This window comes from Phalacrocorax carbo, chromosome 1 (genome assembly GCF_963921805.1).
Source record: "Phalacrocorax carbo chromosome 1, bPhaCar2.1, whole genome shotgun sequence".
In the NCBI taxonomy this organism is placed as follows: domain Eukaryota; kingdom Metazoa; phylum Chordata; class Aves; order Suliformes; family Phalacrocoracidae; genus Phalacrocorax; species Phalacrocorax carbo.
Window position 1 is genome coordinate 64,331,447 of NC_087513.1, and position 20,492 is coordinate 64,351,938.

At 42.7% G+C, this 20,492-nt stretch overlaps 1 protein-coding gene across 2 annotated transcripts in view; it reads left to right on the top strand.

Moving 5' to 3' along the window:
• TMEM178B (transmembrane protein 178B) overlaps positions 1-20,492 on the top strand; it is a 243,731-nt gene that overhangs the window by 190,666 nt on the left and 32,573 nt on the right. For both annotated transcript variants that reach the window (XM_064457322.1, XM_064457316.1), the window contains exon 3: positions 13,420-13,557. In XM_064457322.1, the coding sequence (XP_064313392.1) occupies positions 13,420-13,557 (138 nt within the window). The remainder of the gene's footprint in view (positions 1-13,419; positions 13,558-20,492) is intronic.

The window sequence follows — 20,492 nt, forward strand, 5'->3', positions numbered from 1 at the left end:
GCTTATCCAGACCCTTGTGCTGCCTCCCTGCCTGGTCTGCCCAGAGGACCCGCGTTGTCACATAGAAAATCCATATAAACCATTCTATATTTAAATAGTAATTTTGCATCACTGGTTAGCCATGTACAACAGCTATACTATTACTACACATGACTATTTACATATGCATATATAGTGACTACACCTCCACATTTTCCACCAAGGCATCAGTAAACCATGGTAAAAACCATGGTAAAAGCCACAGTCCTCTGATTTCAGTGAAAAAGTTATTTCAGTGTTGCTGAAACAGGGATCAGAAAGAAAGGGAGTGATCATGGCACCACTTACCTCACCACGTAGGAATAACCATGCCAGGAAGCAGAAACTGGACATATCCAAATGAAGGAATAAGATTGTCTGTCTAACAGTGGGGGTTAATTAACCACCTGAACAAACAATCAAGTGCAACACTTATCTTCATCTTGTCACATGATGACTAGGCCTCTTTCTGGAATCCCAAATATTATGGGATTCAATATAGATCTAATTTGGGGAAGATGTATGGTGTGTGATACATGCACTGAGTACCTGAGTCAATCTGTGAACTGTCAGTGACGTTTTGTGCAGAGATACCTTGAAAAGTAAATTCAAAGACACTCCACAAAACAGTGTTAGAAAACAGTTGTTTCCCTATGGCCGATCTCAGCCGATATTGGCAGAAATATTGAAGATTCCTTGTTAGAGCAACTGCTGAGTCCTGTGACATCTGATGTTAACCAGATAGTTTGCACAGATTGAATGCCGTGTCCCATTTCCCTTCTGCTAGGAAGGACTTTCCCTAAATTTGCCACGTGAGGAGAATCTGTTGGGAGGCATCTCAGGCTAGACTGGGCTTAATGGGTGCCTAAGGCTTTTTTACCAAGCACATATTTGCTGGGGTACCTCCAGCTGTGGATGTGCTTTTTCTTTTTGCTGTGTGTAACATCTGTGCAGTGGGCTTTTGTTTGGCTGGTTGGTGGTTTTCTCCTCCTTCCCCCAAGCTGCTTTGGATGCTCACCCAGCTTTTTACCAAACTGCAAATTTATATTCCTTCTGCTTTCAGCAGGCCCATATGTGGAACTGTCAAAATGTCACTAGCATCAATTGTGAAAGGTTAGTGCCACATTATAGTCAGTGAGCCTATTAACAGGGAAATGATTGGGTTTTGGAGAGGGGGAGAGAAGGACAAATGGGAATCCATTTTCCAGGCACCTGTTTCTTCTGCTGTACGTTTCTCCTTGTCACGTATATATTTTCAGAAAGTGGTTGCCATCTGCATAGGAAAAAAATTAACTAGAGACGCCAGGAAGAGCAAGGCTGTTCTTTGTGAGATTCTATCAAGCTGGGAGGGGGAGATGGAGAGGCAATGACAGCAAGTTGGCCAAATTCAGGCCAAGTTCGAGTGTTGTGTGTCAGGAGATATTTGTCTTTGCCAATCCAGTGACTAGAGACAAGATCATGCTGCAAAAATTGGGTCTGATGGGAAGCCAGTGTCAAAATGGGAGACTGTGGGTCTTGTTTCCACAATTTCAGCTTGGCCCAGGAAACAGTCATGACATTCAGTTGCTGTCTCCAGGTTTACAGGTGCCTGTATGTAGACAAGAGCTACCAATTTGCTTGTTTACATTTCTCTGCTTTTACAGATTTAATCAGATTATATTCAAAAACATCACTGAAAAAAAATTCCTTTATCCTACTGCAAAGTTTTTATCTGTCCAAGGTGTTTTTAGGGCTTCTGGTACCATTATTGCAGAGAGCCTAGCTCGCAGTCTTTAATGTATTAATCTTCAGAATGATCCAGTGAGATGAGATTTTCCCAGTTTATGAGAACTGAAGCACAGAAAGCCTGACTTTCTTGCCATGCAAGCCTGTGAGACAGCAGAGAGTAGTATCTGCATCTTTACAGATTCTCTGCAGTACCTGGATCACTGAACCATCCTTCTCATGCCTCATTTTTTTATCTTTGGCTTTTCCACCTATTTTTTTTTTTTAAAGTCAGCCTAATGTCCACCTGGAAGCATTGGAAGCATCCATTAAAGGGGCAGGAGGAGGAGGGGGAGAAGTGCACAGACCCTACCAAAATTTTAAATCTGTGTTGTGCTGATACTCTCTAAAAAGAGCCAAAGCACGGTGTAGACACTTGTCCTTTGGGTTTGTACGGAGTTGCTATTTCACAGGAACCACTGTCTGGCTTTTGGACTGTAGCTCACAGCCAGTGCCAGCTAGACCTACATTCAGACCAGTGACCTAAAGGCGAAAGCCACCAGAGTCCGTAGCTGAGCCTCTGGGGCACCAACCCTCTTTCGCTCCTGATTATTCCCTTTTTGACATGGCAGAAAAGGCCCTTGAGGTGGCCAATAATGTACTGCTAGGGGTAGTATGTGTCTGACCTTTTCTGTAGGAATGAGCCCGAAATGAGGTGGAGAAAAAAAGAAATTAATATTAATAATCAGATTGTCCTGGGGATTCTTTAGTGGTGACAAGCCCATTATGCCCCGGAATTAGAGCGAACGCCACGTGCGGGTGGCTCTTTGTGGCTCCCTGAATGCTGCTGGTAGGTGAAATTTAATTTCACCACTCGTGACAAAAACTAAGAAATGGGGATTCTGCAGTTGACACAGCCAGTGAGAGACCCCTCTTCCATGAGGCAGGAACTTCCCTGCTCCATGCCATGCTCTTGCCCATCCCTCTGTAAGCAAGCCAATGGCCAGCACATGGGATGAGGGGCCCTGGCACGTGTCAAGGCTGAGCCTCAGGTTGGTCACTTCTGGCAGAGGAGGCAGGGATGGGAGGTGAGGGAAGGAGGTAAGGAGGACATGCATGTGATGTGGGGATATTTCCTATATTCATTCCCAGCTTTCCGCCTCTCCGTGTCTGCGTTGGGGATTTCAGTTCTCCCTGCTCAGGAGGCTGCTTTTGCTCTTTCTCATTCTTGCTGCTTTTGCTGCAGGAGAGGAGGTAGCACTGTGCAAACACCAGATCCAAATGTCATACAAAGTTTCTGGGATTGCGATGGACTGTGCAGAGCCCCAGGCGCCAACGCACATGACAACAGCATGATGTGAAACGTGGGTCAATTTGTGGACATTTCCTCTTGCCTTGGGACTCCTTTCCCAAACTCTCCGAGCACAGCATCTCAAAACCCCACTGACTCCTCAGCTGTGAGCTCTCCTTCTATGACACCCTGCTCAACACCACACATATGAGCAATGCTTAGGTGGTTTTCAGGGAGGTGCATGTCCCTGTTTTCTAGATGGTGCCCTGAAGGCACAGAGGTGTCTAGCAAAACTGCCAAAAGTCTGATTCTCCAGCTAAGACTGGGGCCCCGATGATGTCCCCAGTGGGGTGGGCATTGCGGTGGCAGTGCACAGCCACTCAGGCATGGGTGCTGTGGCACCAGGACCAGGCAGGAGAGGACCTGCTTGACCCCATCCCTAGCAGCAGGCTGGACTGCCTCCTGAAGGCTCCAGAGGCCCTCCCACAGAATATCTCAGCTCAAAACCTGGGTTTTGGGCAATCAAGCAGCCATCCCCCCGCCTCCTTCTCGTGCCAAGCAGAATTTTAATGTACTTCCAATTTCTCTTTTTAGCACACACAAAGAAGAAAGAAAAAAAATTAATAATCATCTATAAGAAAAGTTCTTTTCAGACAAATGGAGAAGCATTCAATGCTGATATATGTTTATCCCCATTTTTAAATGGTATCTATTTAAATGCAGATTTTCTGGTTTCCTATGTGGAGCTTGGAAGAAACGCCTTTCAATTTAAATGTTAATAGAAGAGTAAACTTCAAAATCAAAATTTCTCCATAAGCGAGAGTGTTTTCTCACAGCTTTAAATGTCTTTCTATACTTCCTCCCTTCTTCTCCCCCATCCTCCTTCCTCTCTTCCCAGCCCCCAGCCCAGCTCCACTTGTATTAAATGGTCTTTTTTAAAAACAAGAATACACCTTTCAGAGTTCCTCAATTAAAATGTTTAATGCGGGGGTCTGTGGAATGAGTATGTTTGAGCAGAGTGCTGGGGCACTGATAGAGCAGAGATAGCATCACTCCACCTCCAGCCATTTTCATGCCAGTGATTTATCAAACCTGCTGCTCTGAATGCTTTACGATGGGATTATTGCCAGGCTTGTGCTGCATAATATTGCACCAGTGGCTGGGGCAGGGACTGAAAGGGAAGAAAAACCTTTAGGATAATGTTTTAGTTGCTCCTGAATGTGAGCAAGGCTTTGGTGCTGGGATGGGATGGGCAGCAGAGCATGTCAAATGCAGAGGGAAGAGGTAAAACAGAGGAGGCATTACCAAGTCTCTCTCTTGCTGTATTACCCCTCCTGCAGTCCATTCCTGCATACCTCCAATTTCTCTTCAGAGGAACTTAGAGTAAATCTGCATTTTACAAAAGACCCTTAGCACTGCCTGATGTAGGGTTTTACATAAGATTATGTTTCTTGCTTCCTGTCACACTCCATTTGTCATCTTCAATACCAACTTTTCGTTAATTTTCCTCATCATTCTCTTCCAGTCTCCGCCTGTTTTTGTCCTGTCTTCTCTCCTCAGTGAAAGAAGAAGGGAGGGAAAAAATGTTTATGTTTTTTCTTCTGCTTCCTTCTGGCCCTGATGAGCCCTGGCCACTTTTGCAAGAAGTGGTTCAAGAGATACTAACTGAAGACTAAATTTTAATGAACTTCCATGTATTTAGTGGGCATGTAGATACTGTGATGGTGGCTGGCATATAAAAAGCAGAGTGTAACAGCGCAGAGTCTCCTAACTGTGGAAGGAGACTTTTCTAAAATAGACAGCAAAGCCGATACTATATATAGTAGGATATAGGGCTTTCTGTAACCAGGTTATTTTCACACAACTGTTACTGTACTCTGTACATCATTATTAGCTGAATGCATCTGAAGAAAGAGCGGTGGACTGGCTTCCACGGCACCCCTGGGAGATAGGAGAAAATCTGATTTTCAGAGGAAAGCTTTGGAGCACTCAACCCTCCCACTGATTTCAGGGAAAGCAGCGCTCATTGGGCCCTTCGCTCTAGATATTACCTTTGCAGATAGGGGTGTTGGAGAGACCACTTGCCCCCAAGGCGTCTCTAGGTGCCTGGGACACCCTGGCAGGGCTGCGTGGTGAAGCTTGCCCCAATGCCCTGCTCTGCATTTCCTCCTGTGCACTGTACCTAGTGGGGGTGGGGGGGATAAATGGAGTAGTTCTGTGGTGTCAGAGCAGTGCTTCTCACCAGCACTGAAAGCACTTTACAACAAAGGGTGTCACCTTTGCCCTGAAACCCAGAGCCCATCACAGCTTTCTTCCAGACCATTGCAGAATGCAGGAAAACTTCCATTTAGAAAGCTGAGCTTTCTGCCCAACCTCTCCCACTGCTGCCGGGGCTGGAGGTGCTCGGTGCAGGGAGATGGATCCTCCAGGAATGATCCTTCTGGCCAGGCTAACGTGGTGCTCAGGGACTGTGTTGTTCCTCCTCTCCAGCAAGATTGTACTTGAGGTGCGGTTGCTCAAAGGAGACATCACTTAATATAAGAGGCGACCAGGATAAAGCAGCATGTACTCCCCAAGTTCTTCAAAGGAAAAGGAAGGGAGAGAAATGAAAAAAGCACAGCTCTGATAAAGTCCCAAAGTTCACACTGAAATTGAGCAGAAGCCACTTTATTACATGTGCATCTAAATCTTCAACACCTGCATAATCCGTGAAAGCTGTGTAACGAAAAGCCTCTTGGCATGGCTACAAGTGGGAAATGTTTGCTTTGTGTGGCCTCTCCTAGCAGGAGCAGGAAGGATTAAAGTTATGAATAGGAAGAAGGATGGCCAAAAATGCAGGTGCCTCAGACTTTCTTCCCTGTACCTAGGGAATGAGAGAGGGAGGGGAGGGATGAAATGGTTGACTGGGCAAATTACAAGCGTATTCTGCTGGGGCTGAAGCTTGGAAACGTTCCTAGATGATCATATATTGCAGTGCTAAAAGCCCAGATAGTAAATGTGGAGAGAGAAAGGCTCTTCAAGATCAGTTCTTGAACATCACTGAATAAGTAGAAATTATCAACTTCAGCTACTTTCTGAGAAAAAAGGTCTGCTCTCCAGAATCAGAGAAAGGGAGGGAATGGCTGCGAGTAGGGAAGGGTAGGGTAGAACAGCGTAGAGTGGAATAATGCTTTGGCATAGGCTCAGCTACTCTGGCCCACTACACCAGGGGTTTTAAGGGCAAAGCTTTTGTTTCCATCCTGCCTGCTGTCACTTAGATCTAGGTAGCAACACAGCAGTGTTGCAACACGGTCCTTTTTCTTCTCTGGTCAAAGTTTCTTTTTCAGCAAAAGGGGAAGTAGGATTGGAGCAAAAGCCATCGCTCTCCCAAGACCTGACAACTTTTCTGCCTTATACAGCAGAACTGCACCTGATATGTTAAATTTCTTCTGTGCAAATGCCTGCTTTATGGATTGACCTTTCTAATATCCTTATCATAAAGTCTCTTGAAGACAAGTCCATCTTTTCAGCCTCATGAGACACTTTTTCTTGCCCTTTTCCCCCTGTACTTAAACAAGCTTTGTTTCTTTCCTTCTCTACTGCCTCCTTAAATCTCTCCCTTATTATCTAGCAGTTCTCTTTTGTCTCCTCTCTGCTCTACATGAGCAAAAGGCACGACTAAAACCAGGACTTGATATTCAAGTTCCAGAGGGTGCTTTCAGCCACTGCAGAATTTCTTAGGTCCCTGTAATTTTCCCAAATACTGGAGAAATTGCTTTCAGACAGTAACACACCAGTGTGTGACCTGGTCTGCGACACCCCCTCCCTCTCTGGTGCTTTATGAGAAGGTTCACCAGAGACAAGAAATTGTAGTGTCATGTGGAGTTTGCTGTTCGTCAGCATGAACCTCTGAAGGTGTCAGCCTTTGTACAAGACAGGACTTCATTCCTCCTCTGATGAACAGCTCACCTGACTCTAAAGTTGTGGGATTTCTTACGACGGAAGGCAGGCTGTAGTGCCAGCAGTGCACAGCTGGCACCTTCCTTTTGTGATTGTTTCTGTTTTAAAGAACTGTAAGAACACTTAAGAACTCTGGTGGAGGAAATTCAGATAGATGGTCTGTCCTGACAAGAATAAATCATGTGTTGGAATGTCCATTCTACACCCCATCCTGAGGGACATGTTGACTAGCACAGACCACAGCCAGTTTGTGAAGCTTCCTAACAGCATTTCCATATAGGCGAATTTATACATGTTGGCAACCAAACACTTAACACTTCATCAGACAGCTAACAAAATCTAGTCAAGAGAAGGTGATGGGATTTGCTGGTTTAGAAGTTATGCATGTATCTGATAAACACCATCGCACCTCTTGTGATATGAAGCCTCACCTAAATCCCTCAGAGTGCCAGTTTCTCTTTTTGTGAGGGCCTTCTGCCACTCTTTCTCTCAGCTTTGAGAGGGTTGTGTTTTAGCGTATGTTTGTGATGTATTTCTGAACCACTGTCTGTTGCAGAGTACTTACATATAAATATAGTCCACTGTTACTTTTGTTGAAATGGGTTGTACTCATTGCGATTGCATTACAGTAATCTTTACACTGAAGACTGGGTTGCCACACGATTCAGTAAAAAGCACTCAGAGATTTTAACTGAGTCTCAGGTAGACTAATACGTATTTCTTTTCTTATCTCCCCATACCTGAAGTGGAAAGAAAAGATTAAAACCTCACCCTCTACTTGCCAACCTCATCCGAAATGCAGTCTTAAGCTGTGCAAAGGCAATTGTGAGAGCCAGAAGATGCCACTCAAAATCATCTGCATTAATATGCACTTGTTCATTGTAGCTGGGAGCTGCTAGGGCTGGCATTCAGTAAAAGACACATCTGTCCAATTTTACATCTTGCCCACCTTGTAGTTTTGGGGTGAAGTAAGAAAAGGGATGATGTCAGAGGAAGGTACCTCTGTGCTGCTGATTCTCTGTAAGAGAAGTCGTTTAAACAAAGCTTAGTGAAATCTGGTAAATTGTGCTCTTGGGCTATGTGCAGTTCTTGAACAATTTCCAATACATGTATTTGGAAAAAGATGAAAAAGGGATGATTTAGACTGTTTTCAAATACAAACGTTTTTAATCCCACACTGGTAAAGACAAATGAGAATGAGTCTAGTACCGGACAGTATAGATTAAAGTAACCTGTAATGAAGGATTATGCTGAAATATTATGATATCCCAGTCTATTTCGGCTTGTGGCAATACTATATTCTGACATTTGGTCCTAGAGGGGCACAGATATATGTTTGTGATTTCCTTTTCAGTTTCCCCTTTTGTCAGGACATCTCAGGAAAGAATGGCTCTGTATCCAGAATGTCTTCTAAGCTGTTCTAGATATTCTGGATACAGACTTCAGGGTCCTTAGTCCCTATGGACCTTCCTTTATTGGGAGAAGAAAGGAGGAGATGTAGCATGGACTATCTGAAACACTATTTGCAGCAGTATTGCACTTTCTGATGGTCTGATAACAAGCACTGTAGTTTGATCTGGCAACTAATGCTTGAGAACAAGCAGTTTTGTAAGCAAAAGCAGTGCTGTGTGGTTAAAGGGTTGGACAGAAAGCCTGATAATATAGATTCAATTATATGCTGCTCCACAAGCTTTTCACATAGCCATGGGCAGGTTGACTATTCTCATCTTGTCTTGGTTTCCCCATCTTTCACAAGAGGCTCATATTTTCCTTCCTGTGTTGTGAGGAAAAAGATCGCTAATATTTTGGAAGTATTATTAAACCGCTCTGTAGAAAGGAAGATAGAGGGATATCAACGGGAAGACCAAGCCCTTGCTTTAGGAAGATGACTTGCAATTTCAAGGAAGAGGACAGAACATCAGAAGTCAAAAAGGCATATTGAAATTTTCAAGAAGCAATGCTGATTCAGAACACGTTATATTTGCAGCTGCTGGGGTGTGAAACTTCTTCCACAATGTGACAACCAGCATGAATTACTTTATTGCTCATAACAAATACAGATGGACAGATATCAGGGTGAAGTGAAGGGCAGGGGCATTTGCAAACTGACAGAGAGAACCTTCCACCACATGCTGCTTGGAAATAAACGGATCTTAATCAGCTCTTCTGCCTTTCTTTGTCTTCAGAAAACCTTTAGAGTTAATATTCTCCAGCCGAAGACTAAAATGCTTCCAGGAAATACATGTTGTTTTATGAGAATCTGTCTCTATTTTAAGGGGGTTTTCTAAAATGCTAATGTTTCTCTTTTCATCACGATTCACGAAACTTGTGGCTTCCAAATTTACCATTTCAGTTTCAGTCATGGGAATTGGATTACTTCATTACCTGTCCCTTCTCCAATGTTATCAATCAAGAAATATGTTGTTTCCAGCCTACATGAGTATGATGCCTGTATTCCTTGCCTGATGATCCACATCATTTTTGAGTCAGGGTTGAGTTCCCTGCCTATTACACGCAGCAGCACCTGTAGCAGTGCTAAGCATGGAAGGTACTCTCTAGGGCAAGATAGCTTTCAGTCTGTTAAAATAAAAAAGAAAACAGTATGAAGACAGTGTCTCTAAAACATGAGTGGAAAGGCAATATTGCACTTTCACCCACAAGTGGTGGTGGTATGTAGTAAATAATTGAAACTACTGGTCATACAGGCAAGGCATTGAAAATTGACCTCTATGTTATAGGTCTTACAGAACAAGCAATATAATGCCTTCCTTACTTGCACCCTGTAGCTACATTTCTAAAGGTTTGGGTTACTAGATGGTGGAGAAGCGGGATTCATAGTACCCCTACAATCTGTGCACTTTGCTGCACTGCGAGGACTTCAGATGGCTTTCCAGGAGAGGATCAGCTGCAGAACTAGCAAAGCAGTGCACATGAGTGAGCTAAGATACAGTATGTTTGCTGTTGCGGCTCCCATTTGGCTGCATAAGATTCAACAATTTTGCATTTTGCTGGCATAAGCACTCCTTCAGTTGTTTGGGAGTATCATGCCATGATCCTGAGATGCTGTAGTTAGAGAGGTTTTTGAAGAAAGAAAGAGTGTAGAGAACCATTAATTTCATAGTCTAAAAATAAATAAAATAAAAGCAATTTCAGAAAAATAAAAAACAAACGCAGGATGTGCTCAAATGTCATAAAGTAATGTTATATGACAGCACGACCCTGTTTACCTTTGCAGGATGTATTTAGGAAAGGTCTTATCAGTGCCAATCAAACTCAGACAAAAACTCATCAATTTGCACTATTGAGCTATTGTTTGTTTATATGGCATCCCTTGCTCCTGAATTAGCAGAAGGAATTTATATATTGCCTGGAGTACACAATGCAAATCTTTGCTTTTCTGCTGTCCTTTCCATGTCGAGCACCACACTAACAGAACAGTAATCATTAAAAGTACCACTAATAGGGGTTTGTGACCAAAGAATATAGGCTCTTGTTCCCTGGCCTTCTCCTCACTAACTAGCCCAAGGGTAATGATTCGATTACATACATTAAGTACTTTCCCACAAAAGAATCACTTTGAACAGACGTGCCCAGCACTGACCTCAGCTTCATGTGGGCTCTGACAGGTGAGGAGCACTGGGAAGATGCTGTTGGACAAGCACAGGTATTTTTTGAAACCAACATTGTAACCCTTTTTCCCAGTACCGCCATTTGCAAGGGCTGCCCTCAAGGAATGTTATGTCAGGACAAAAGCCAAGATGGTTTTGAATAGAAAAGAAAGTTTATATTTTATTTATTTCAGATAAGCCCTAACGGGTGGGCTTGTGAGGAGCAGATTTGCAACTGGCCCAATTAGTGGCAATCTTAAATTAAGCCCACTGAACTTGCAAGAACTACGTTTTCATAAAGAATTTAAATTTTGAATTCTTTGTATGTGCTATTAGGCGTCTGTCAGAGGTTAGCTTTCTGGTTGTTTTTTCAAGAGGTAATATAAGCCCAGCGTTAAGATGCTGATGGATTTTGTTGTCGTTAGAAAGGGAATTTCAGGTTCCATCAGGAAGAGTGGTGAAGTGAAACAAACCTCAAAATTGGGCCTATAAATCTTGGTCCTGCTACTTTAACTCTTCTGTTCAATGGCAAAACTCACACTGATTTTAGTGGGGTAAAAACCATTCTTTAGTTTGGTATATAGGATGTGGGGATGCTTGTGATACCCTCTGGGACTTATGAAAACCGGCTCCATCAGCCAGTCTTTGGGGTAGGTCTGAGGAGTTACTGACATCTTGCAGCTCAATAAAGCTATTTAAATTCAGCTCATTAAAAAGCAGGTTGTTAGGGTATGTTTCCATTAGGACGAGCAAGTGCTGTTACCCAGAGTCAGCAGTCACAAGTTAAGATGGAAGTGTTATGTAGAGCTGACTCAGACAGCTGTGCAGCGCTTCTGAGAGACATGTTGTGCTGTTATTGAAGATGACATAGGAAACAGTAAACATTTTATGTTTTCATCTACCTTCCAAGTTGAGCTCAGGCCTTCACGGACTGAAAAGTAAGAAGACACGCTGCCACCAAAGAGGTTTACTAATGTTTACTGCTTGTTTTAGAACGCATTCTGAGAAATTCCCAAAGAACAGAGACTAGCGTTGCCTGTGGGAAGTATCAGTTTCTGTAGAAAATGCATTTTTTTTCTGCACCAGACTTCCTTGAACATATTCAAATCCTTTGTGGGGAGATTTTATTTGGTTTTTTGGTGGCCAGCCACAAAACCTAAGATAAAAATAAGAATTTTAAGATGTGTATCTTGTTAAAAGGGCCCTAGTCACTGGTGGGCTGAAGGCCTGGCAATCTTTATGTTGTCAGAGAGGCTCCTTGCAAAAAACACTGACAATCTACAGGAACCAGTTATAGTTTCAAGGGAGGGCTTGAGTTCTGCAACTCAATCTTGCACAAGAATTGCTACAACGAACACAGCCCTGAGCAAACTGCCTTCCACTGAATCAAATCATTCCATCCCAACACACCTATAGACCTTGTGGACATTTAGCATATTGGATAAGGAGTTTTATAAATCTCCGACGATGCTGATTTATCACTGTTTACAAATTTCACTGAATCTGCTCTGCTGGTATTGGTGGTCCTTCTGATCCACTGTGGGAAAAGGGTAAAAAATAACAGAAATTGAGAAACAGTCAAAGGCCAGCCAAGGAAAAAAGCTGCCACAGAGACTGGTGGATGATTCACAGTTTTCAAGTCTTCCTCCCCTGTCAAAAGCATTCTGTTTCTTGAAAGAAAGTGAAATCATTGCTATGCAAAAAAAAAAAAAAGTTTCAAGAAGGAAACAAATGTTTGGAGAGCTGACTTGGCTGGATTTTCCCCTGCACATATACTCTTGACATATCAGTGCTTAAATTTTCTATGCGTGCATGAGGGGGGACAGGGAACAATCAAATGTTAGTGAAGATGCCCCCATCTGTTCCATTATTTGAGGGTATAAAGATGCTCTTTAGCTCTCCCTGCCCAGATTTCACATCAAAAACAGCTGTGAAGATTTTTTTCCCCAGCACATTTGGGAAGAGGGATCCCAATAGTCCCATCGTTTTTGCAGAAGGCAAATATGCAATATAGCCAGGTCTGTTTTAAAGGTTCCTTACATTAGGTCTGGGGGATCTTTTTCCTTTATATATGAAATAAATACAGGCCAACCCCATGCACCCATATCAGATGTAGTACTCAGTCCCCACTTGCAAAGCACAAAATGCTTCACTCCAGACCCCTGCCCTCCTCCTGCTCTCAGTGCTCCCTGGAACACTCAAAAACGTCCTCACCAAAAATCATCTGACAAGGTCACCATCTAGATACAAGAGAGGGCAATAAAGTGTCCTATGCCCCAGCATATCTACAGTACATTTATTATCTCTGACACCAGAATATCTGCATGCCTCACCATCCAGGAGGTACCAAGTTTCACACACACCACTGCTGGACAGCAAGGCATTATGGCCCAACTTAAGCATGGGAAGCCACATCCCAAAAGGGCTTGGTGACTTGCTGAAGATCACACAGGGGTCAGAACTGAGGTGAATCCCCTGTCACATCTGCACTGCAGCAAAGCCTAGACACCCTTTGCCTGTCAGTTTGAGCAGGTACCTCCACTGGATGCAGCGGAGTAACGGATGGAGATGAGAAGGCAGGATTTAAACAGATGATGTGCTAGTACCCAGAGACTAGAGCTATTAGGCACAGCATTGCACAGCTGTCTCGTCGCCTGCTCTCTCTCCCCAGCCCAAGGTAGTATCTTAATTTATGGATTGTCCTCCCTCTGAATCATCGTTACTCAAATCACCCCACACCAAAACACACTGAAGACCTTGGGTATGAGTAGCATTATGATTAACACTGTTATAAACCTCTGATGATGCTAATTTATCACTGCTCACACACATCATGTTTTTCTGTCTTCCCCACCGCAGATTTGCGCAGGATGACAGCTGGCTTCATGGGCATGGCGGTGGCCATCATCCTCTTTGGATGGATTATCGGGGTGCTGGGGTGCTGTTGGGATCGAGGCCTTATGCAGTATGTGGCGGGGCTTCTCTTCCTCATGGGAGGTAAGGATGTTGGTGTTTGGAGAAAGGTGTTTTCCTTGTTGTTTTCATGTTCCCTCTTTCCACATGTCTCTTCTTTTTTAAGTTCTGAAAACAGGTTTTCAGAGTTGTTTTAGGTGATCTGGACTTGGCTTCATTCTGAACTCCTTCTGGTGTACATCAAGGATGACCCGACCATAGTTACATATTACTTCTATCTCAAAACAGTGTCCATAAGTCACAGGACTGGAAATGGCCTTCTGAGCTGTTTGGGCTAGTGCTCTATTGTTGCAAGTAACACTTTAAACTCTTAAACTTAATAAGCTTAATAAACTTAGTAATAAAAACCTGAAAATTATGCAGATGTTACTCCCACCACTATCCTATTTCATAGTGGGACACTTCACTTTGATAACTAGAGAGTGTGCTCAGAGATTTAACCTATATTTATTCCTCATCAGTTGTTCTTGAGTCAAAAGTAACCTTTAGTTTATGTCTCTCTCTCTGATGTTTCTGTGAAGAGCAATGGTATCCTCTGTTTTCCTTTCCCAGTCTACATATGCTATTTCTTGTAGACTTTTCTCCGTAAGACCAGTTACCAATCCAGCAACCCTTTCTGCCACCTGTTCTTGTTTGTACTTGCCTTTCTCAAATACGGATGAGAAGGACCATTCCCAAACATGGTCTGATCAATGCCTTGTATTAGTGATTTGACAGTTCCCTTTCTCTGCTGGAAACCCCTTGCCTGAAGTATTTGGTTGTATTTGCCTTTTCATGCTGTGTCACACTGGAGACCCACAGTCACCCTTCAGTTGGATAATATATCCAGGCCTTTGTAATTTCCTACTGAAGTTCTCCCAATTTACAGCAGAGGCTCTGTTTATTACTCCCCAGGTACATGCCCTGGCACTCTGTGCTTTTGAGCTTCTACACCAGCCCTCAAGGTCATCCAACATTTCCTGTGTAATGGTCCAGCCTTTCTAACTACAGATGCCATCCAACTTCCTGTCATCAGCAGATTTTATGGCACGCATGTTACTTAAAACGAAGGGTGTGAGAGTCAAGTCCCAAACACAGCGCTGGGTGAATGTCTCAAAGTGAACAGCACTACTTCTGTTCTCTCTTTTCTCTGCTGGTGGTTTTTGTTTGGCTGGGTTTTTACCCCCCCAGGCAGATCATCACTTCAATGCATTTGGTTGCCTATTCATCTCTACTGTGGTGTGACACAGCTAAGCGTGTGAAGTACAGGAAAGCTGCTGTAGTCCCAGAAGAGGAGTTAAGTGCTCAAGTAAGGAGTATTTATGTTCCAGTGCTGTTGGTGCTGGTGACATGGACATTAGCTCTCTCAGTGCCCACAAACACATTTGAAGTTTGCTAGTACCTTGTGCAAGCACACATTGGTCTATGTGTGGATGTCTGTAAATGGTTTGTCGTGGGTGTCAATATTTTATGGCAATGGGTCTGCCAAATTAGCTTGGTATTTCTTGGGTAATTAAAAGCTTAGTTTGCACAGGGGGCTATTTTGTGCAAATATGCTCCGATATCTTTGTGGTATTTAACTTGCTACAACACGACATTCAGATTAAAACACTAGGACTATACTAAATAAATACAGAAAACTTAAATTCATTAGAAACTAGCTAAGTCTTGTTTACTAATTGGAAATTATCACTATATATGGGAGAGTTTCTAGAGCAGCTGCAGAGATTGCTTACTGGCTTAATGTTTTTTGTTTGTCAGTGATTTGAAAGATGGCTGATAAAAGTTTTCAGGTGAAACAAGCCTCAGTGTAACTATGCATAATGCGATGGGTCACTCAGCTTACAAAGCCATCTTTTGGCATGCTCAAACAATACGTGTTTCAGCAGAGACAGATCCAAGGTCATGCAACTGGGAACAAAGAGTGTCAGTCATTCTTGCAGAATGTGAGGCTGCCACTGAGAAAGCAGTGGCTCTGAAAAGGTCTCTGGGATCATGGTTGCTGGGATCATCCAGCTGCGCAGGAGCTCTCTGTGCAATGCAGCTGCTAAATGTGCCGGTTTTGATGACAATATGCAATAGGAGCATGAGATGGGGTTATCTCTGGGCAAAGCAAAACTATTTCTGGACATCGTAATCTGGTGTCCATACTAAAGAAGGACATGGGAAGATTGGGAGAGGTTTGCAGCAGAGCTACAACAATGACTCAAGGTCTGAAAAACAAGAAAAACACAGCATGCCACAGAAAGCTGATTGCTTAAAACTGTTTAACAGAAGGTTTATAATTGACTTGACACAGTGTGGAAGTACCTATGCAAGGAGAAGCCATCTGATAGTAGCATGCTCTTCGACCGCACAGTCAAAATAATAATATGACCCGGCAGTAGGAATCTGAAACTAATTGAAATGAGAGGCACCAGATTACTTTATCTGGCAAATTCTGTCAGGATGTGTGATATTTTTAATAAAGATGTGTTGGGAGGAGATCAGACTTATTTTCTGCTCCAGCGTAGATACGTGGATCTGGGTTACAAAAGGTTACTCTCTTTCTTGTTCAGCGCAGGCCAATGGCAACCGCTATACCTTTCCTGATTTCTTTTAACAGCAAATGTGCATAAAGTTACATCTACAAACTGAAGCAGTCAGTTAATAAAATACACAACTAGAGCCATGTTTTAAGACTGTGTCACATGTTGCATAGTCATTCCTTCTGCAGCCAATGAATCTTTTAATTTGAACCTTTTTATTGCTGGACAGAGTTTGAATACAAAGCTGTTACTTCTGTCATGACATAAATGCTGTCAATGTATCATCCAATTGGTCCTCAAAATGCACGGAGTCAGAGTGCCTCTTAGTTTTGCCTAACTGTTTCTCTGGTCCAATGATGGGAAAAATGCTTTGGGAGGCTTATGACATCTAACCTCATTGCAGATGAGAGGAGGCTGTGTTAAAATGGTAGCTATATAATCAGCCTGAAATCTAACTTCCGCTTCCATTTGCAACGCCGCTTGTCTTGGCTATGTTTGTGGCATTTGCTCTGTTTTAATTTCTAGACAAATAGCTCTTCTGTAATGCTTAAACATTCCTGGCTTACCATATCTATGGCTTTTGTCCCTTATTGCCCATAATTCTTTGAACAGGAAATCTCAACAGAGCACTGAGAAGTGTGATGTGATAATCTAACAAGACCAGACATGGTTTCCTTGGATGTCTGGTTCTTTATTATATTTACTGAACAGTCTTCTTGCTAGCCCATGTGGCAGTGCCTAATAAGGACTTGCTTTAGTGTGCTTGATCTAATTTCTCAAGCAAATTGCTGAAATAAGTCATTTGTGAAATGCAGACTGTTATCTGGTATTAGCTCATCTGGAATCCAGGACATGTAAACTGTGATTTAGAGTGTGTTTTACACTGTTATTCAGCATGTTTTGTAACAAGTTAAAATTTATTAATAATTCATCTTTTCTGTTTAGTCCAAATGTATCTGTATCAACAGCAATCACGGGTCTCTTACAGCTTCCTAAGTTCTTGTCTGTAATTTTCTGTATTTATTGTAGATTTTGTACTTGGATTCCTTATCTGGAATGACAGCATTTGCCTGACCACAGTAGGATTTTTTTCAGTCCCTCATCTTGTTCAGAGCCAGATGGATACTGCAAATTACGTTTAGTATTTTTGACCTCATTTTGCATGATGGTACAGTCGCATAGTCTCCTGTACCCAGAGTTGCACTATCTGTTGTAGTTTCCTTTCAGTACTGTCAGTACGATTTTATCCAGCAAGGTGGGAGAGTTTCTTTTTTTGTGAGTTTCTCCATTTGGAATTGTGCTTTTAAGTTCCACTAAGACTACTTCATTGTATGCATCTTATTTGAGACTATTTAATTCTGTTACAGAATTGGGTCATACTTCAAATTATACATGACTCCAAGCACATCCTCTTGCAGTTCCTTGCATTTTCTCTACATGCAAATTACTGAAAATCTGTGCACCAGTAAAAGCTCCATACTGGGCATGTTGTCCAGTAATTTTGTAATTTTATAATTTCTGGAACCTTAGAAGCATCCGTAACACTACTTCCAAATTTCAGAGTCCTGTGGCAAACTTCATGCTTTCACGCTCATCAAGTACCTAGTAGTGGTCTAAAGGAATTCAGTTAAACATCTACCAGAGGAAATGCATATGGGGCATTTTATACATGGGTTTTGACCAAAGTATATTTACTTGCACTAAAACCATGCCTTTGCTTTGTGAAGTTTAGATGTGACCTCCTCATCAGTTCCCAGGAAGTAGTGCTCACATTGTCTGGCTTTGGGAAGTTCTTTTGAATGTATTCGAATCCTTGACTTGTTTGGTTTTATCATCACGGCAAACTTGTCAATTAATTTGGTCGGTGTCTTTACTCCTTCAACAGTAGCTAATATTATTGCCAGGTCAAGGTCACATTTCAGTTTTACTTCCAGATCCAAAGAGTTGGGATGCTATGAACTGGCACATCGGCAACTCTACCAAGGCAAATTCTGCGTCTTCAGGAATCCCTCCTTTCAGTTCTTCATTATGTTGTTTAAGAATATTTCCTGTATCATGATACGCAGACAAGCTATATATACATCTAGCTATTGGTTTTTTCCACCTGCTCTCCAGCACATTCATTCATAGGATTTTCTTGTTTCAGCATCTCAGATTCTGCCAGGTCAATTGTCCTTTCACAACCATGCAAACCCAATCTTACCACACCTTCTGTTTAGACTTGCTCTATAAAATCAACTTCTAAAGACAACCTCTGCTAGCCTGTTGTTTTCCCAGTTCAGCTCTGATTTCTCAGAATCAGAGAATCCCAGGTTGGAAGGGACCTCAGAGATCATCTAGTCCAACCTTTCTGGGAAGAGCACAGTCTAGACAAGGCCCAGCACCCTGTCCAGCCGAATCTTGAAAGTGTCCAATGTGGCCGAGTCAACCACTTCCCTGGGGAGACTATTCCAATGGTTGACTGTCCTTACTGTAAAAAATTTCCCTCTGGTGTCCAATTGGAATCTCCCCAAGAGCAACTTGTGTCCATTCCCCCTTGTCCTCTCCATGTGACTCCGTGTAAAAAGGGAGCCTCCATCTTCTTTGCAGCTGCCCCTTAAGTACTGGTACACGGTGATGAGATCCCCTCTGAGCCTCCTTTTCTCAAGGCTGAACAAACCCAGCTCTCCCAGCCTATCCCATGGCAGGCTTCCCAGTCCTTTGATCATCTTGGTGGCCCTTCTCTGGACCCCTTCCAGCCTGTCCACATCTTTTTTGTATAGAGGGGACCAGAACTGTACACAGGACTCCAGGTGTGGCCTGACAAGTGCTGAGTGGAGTGGGGTAATGACTTCTTTATCATTTCAGTCAGCTGTTTTGAAACATTACGTGGCTTGCTTTATTTCTAGTTTTGAGGGCAGAACTCACTTTGTACCTAAATGCTCCAAAACCCTTTTCCTCTGCATCAGTGCCTGCCACAGGGAAAGTGGGGTGGCAGGGCTAGCCCATGGTGGGCTCCAGTGTTTCAGCAGTGGTTGCATCCTCCGCTTCCCTACCTGGTGCACATCCCTGCTGAATTGCTGTCCTTTATCCCAGCTGAAAATATAAAATGGCACTTCCAATATCTTGTTCTGGTACTTGCTTCAGCACAAAATTATCCCTGGCCAAATTACATTCCTGGCCAAAGCTACATCACTTGCCTTTCTAAATGTATTAAAAGACAAAGAACGACACTTTATCATCCTTATCAGAGCTCTGTCCTTCAGCTGCACAATCATGTATTTTCCTTTTGTAAGTCTGGAATTTGTATTGAGAACTCATTTCAGTGAAATAGTTAGGGGTTTTACTGCATGCCTAACAAGGCAGCCCTTCAGGGAGAGACTTCTGCGTTGTCTTATTTTGTTCCAAATTTACTGCCAATAAATGCAATCAATTATCTCTGCACTTGTTTACTGTTTCACCTGTTCTCTGCCAGTTTTGCCTTGTGACATGCACTTTAGGATCACTTTAGGGTTTTTTCCCCCTTTGCTAACAGTTTCCTTAGAGAAGCATATAATTTTACTAGCCTTGCAAATATTCATTATTCTTTGCAAAGTCAAGTGTGTTCCTTGCTGTAACCTTGCTTTGAGCCAATTATAAATTTTACCATTAATAATTCAGTCTCTAATTAGTCTATTTGGAAATTATTCCAGCTGCTAAATGCCCTTATTCATGTGATTTAGCTTCACCATGCAGATCTGTAATAAAATGATCCATAGTCTCACATAGCAGCTCAATTCTTGTCTTTGCCTAGTGACATTTCTGCATGAAATAGTGGGTTTGGTGCTTTGCTTGGGGGTCTGAAATTCCCTTTTTTACTGGCACTGAAAGGCCTGAAAGTCTTGCTGTACACACAGAGCAGTGCTAGTTAGTTCTTCCTCTTTGATTTTATCTCCTACCATTTGCTTTCAGAAACATCGGGAATTTCTTTCATTTTCTCCTCCTCCCTCCTCTCCAATGATGACTTGCCAATCTGGGAGATTTGAGAGCCATTTGCCAGCTCCACTTCTGCCGCTGATTTGGGTTTCTTCCGACCCACCTAAAAGTGCTGCGGAGACATTGCTCTTTGCAGCCTGTCCATAGTCACAGGACTTAGGTCAGGGTTGCAAAAGCTTCAAACCTTTTCCCACAGCAGAGGGGAGCACCTGTTCTTTCCAGTGCTGGCTGCTGCAGCAGAGATAAGCAGACAGGAAAGATGTGTGAGAGGGAAATAAAAATAGTTATGCAGGTGTGCTGGCACAATTTAAAGCTTTGTTTCAGATATGCAAGAAAGGATGTTTATTAAAGAAATAAAGAACAACCCACTTATGAATGTAAGCATTCTGCTTTTGTATTCTAATGCAGGGAGAAACAATCTTTTATAAATCATTTCCATCCTCCTTCTTTCTTAGAAATATTTCAAAATTATTCCTTCCCTCAGCCCAGGGGTAAGTC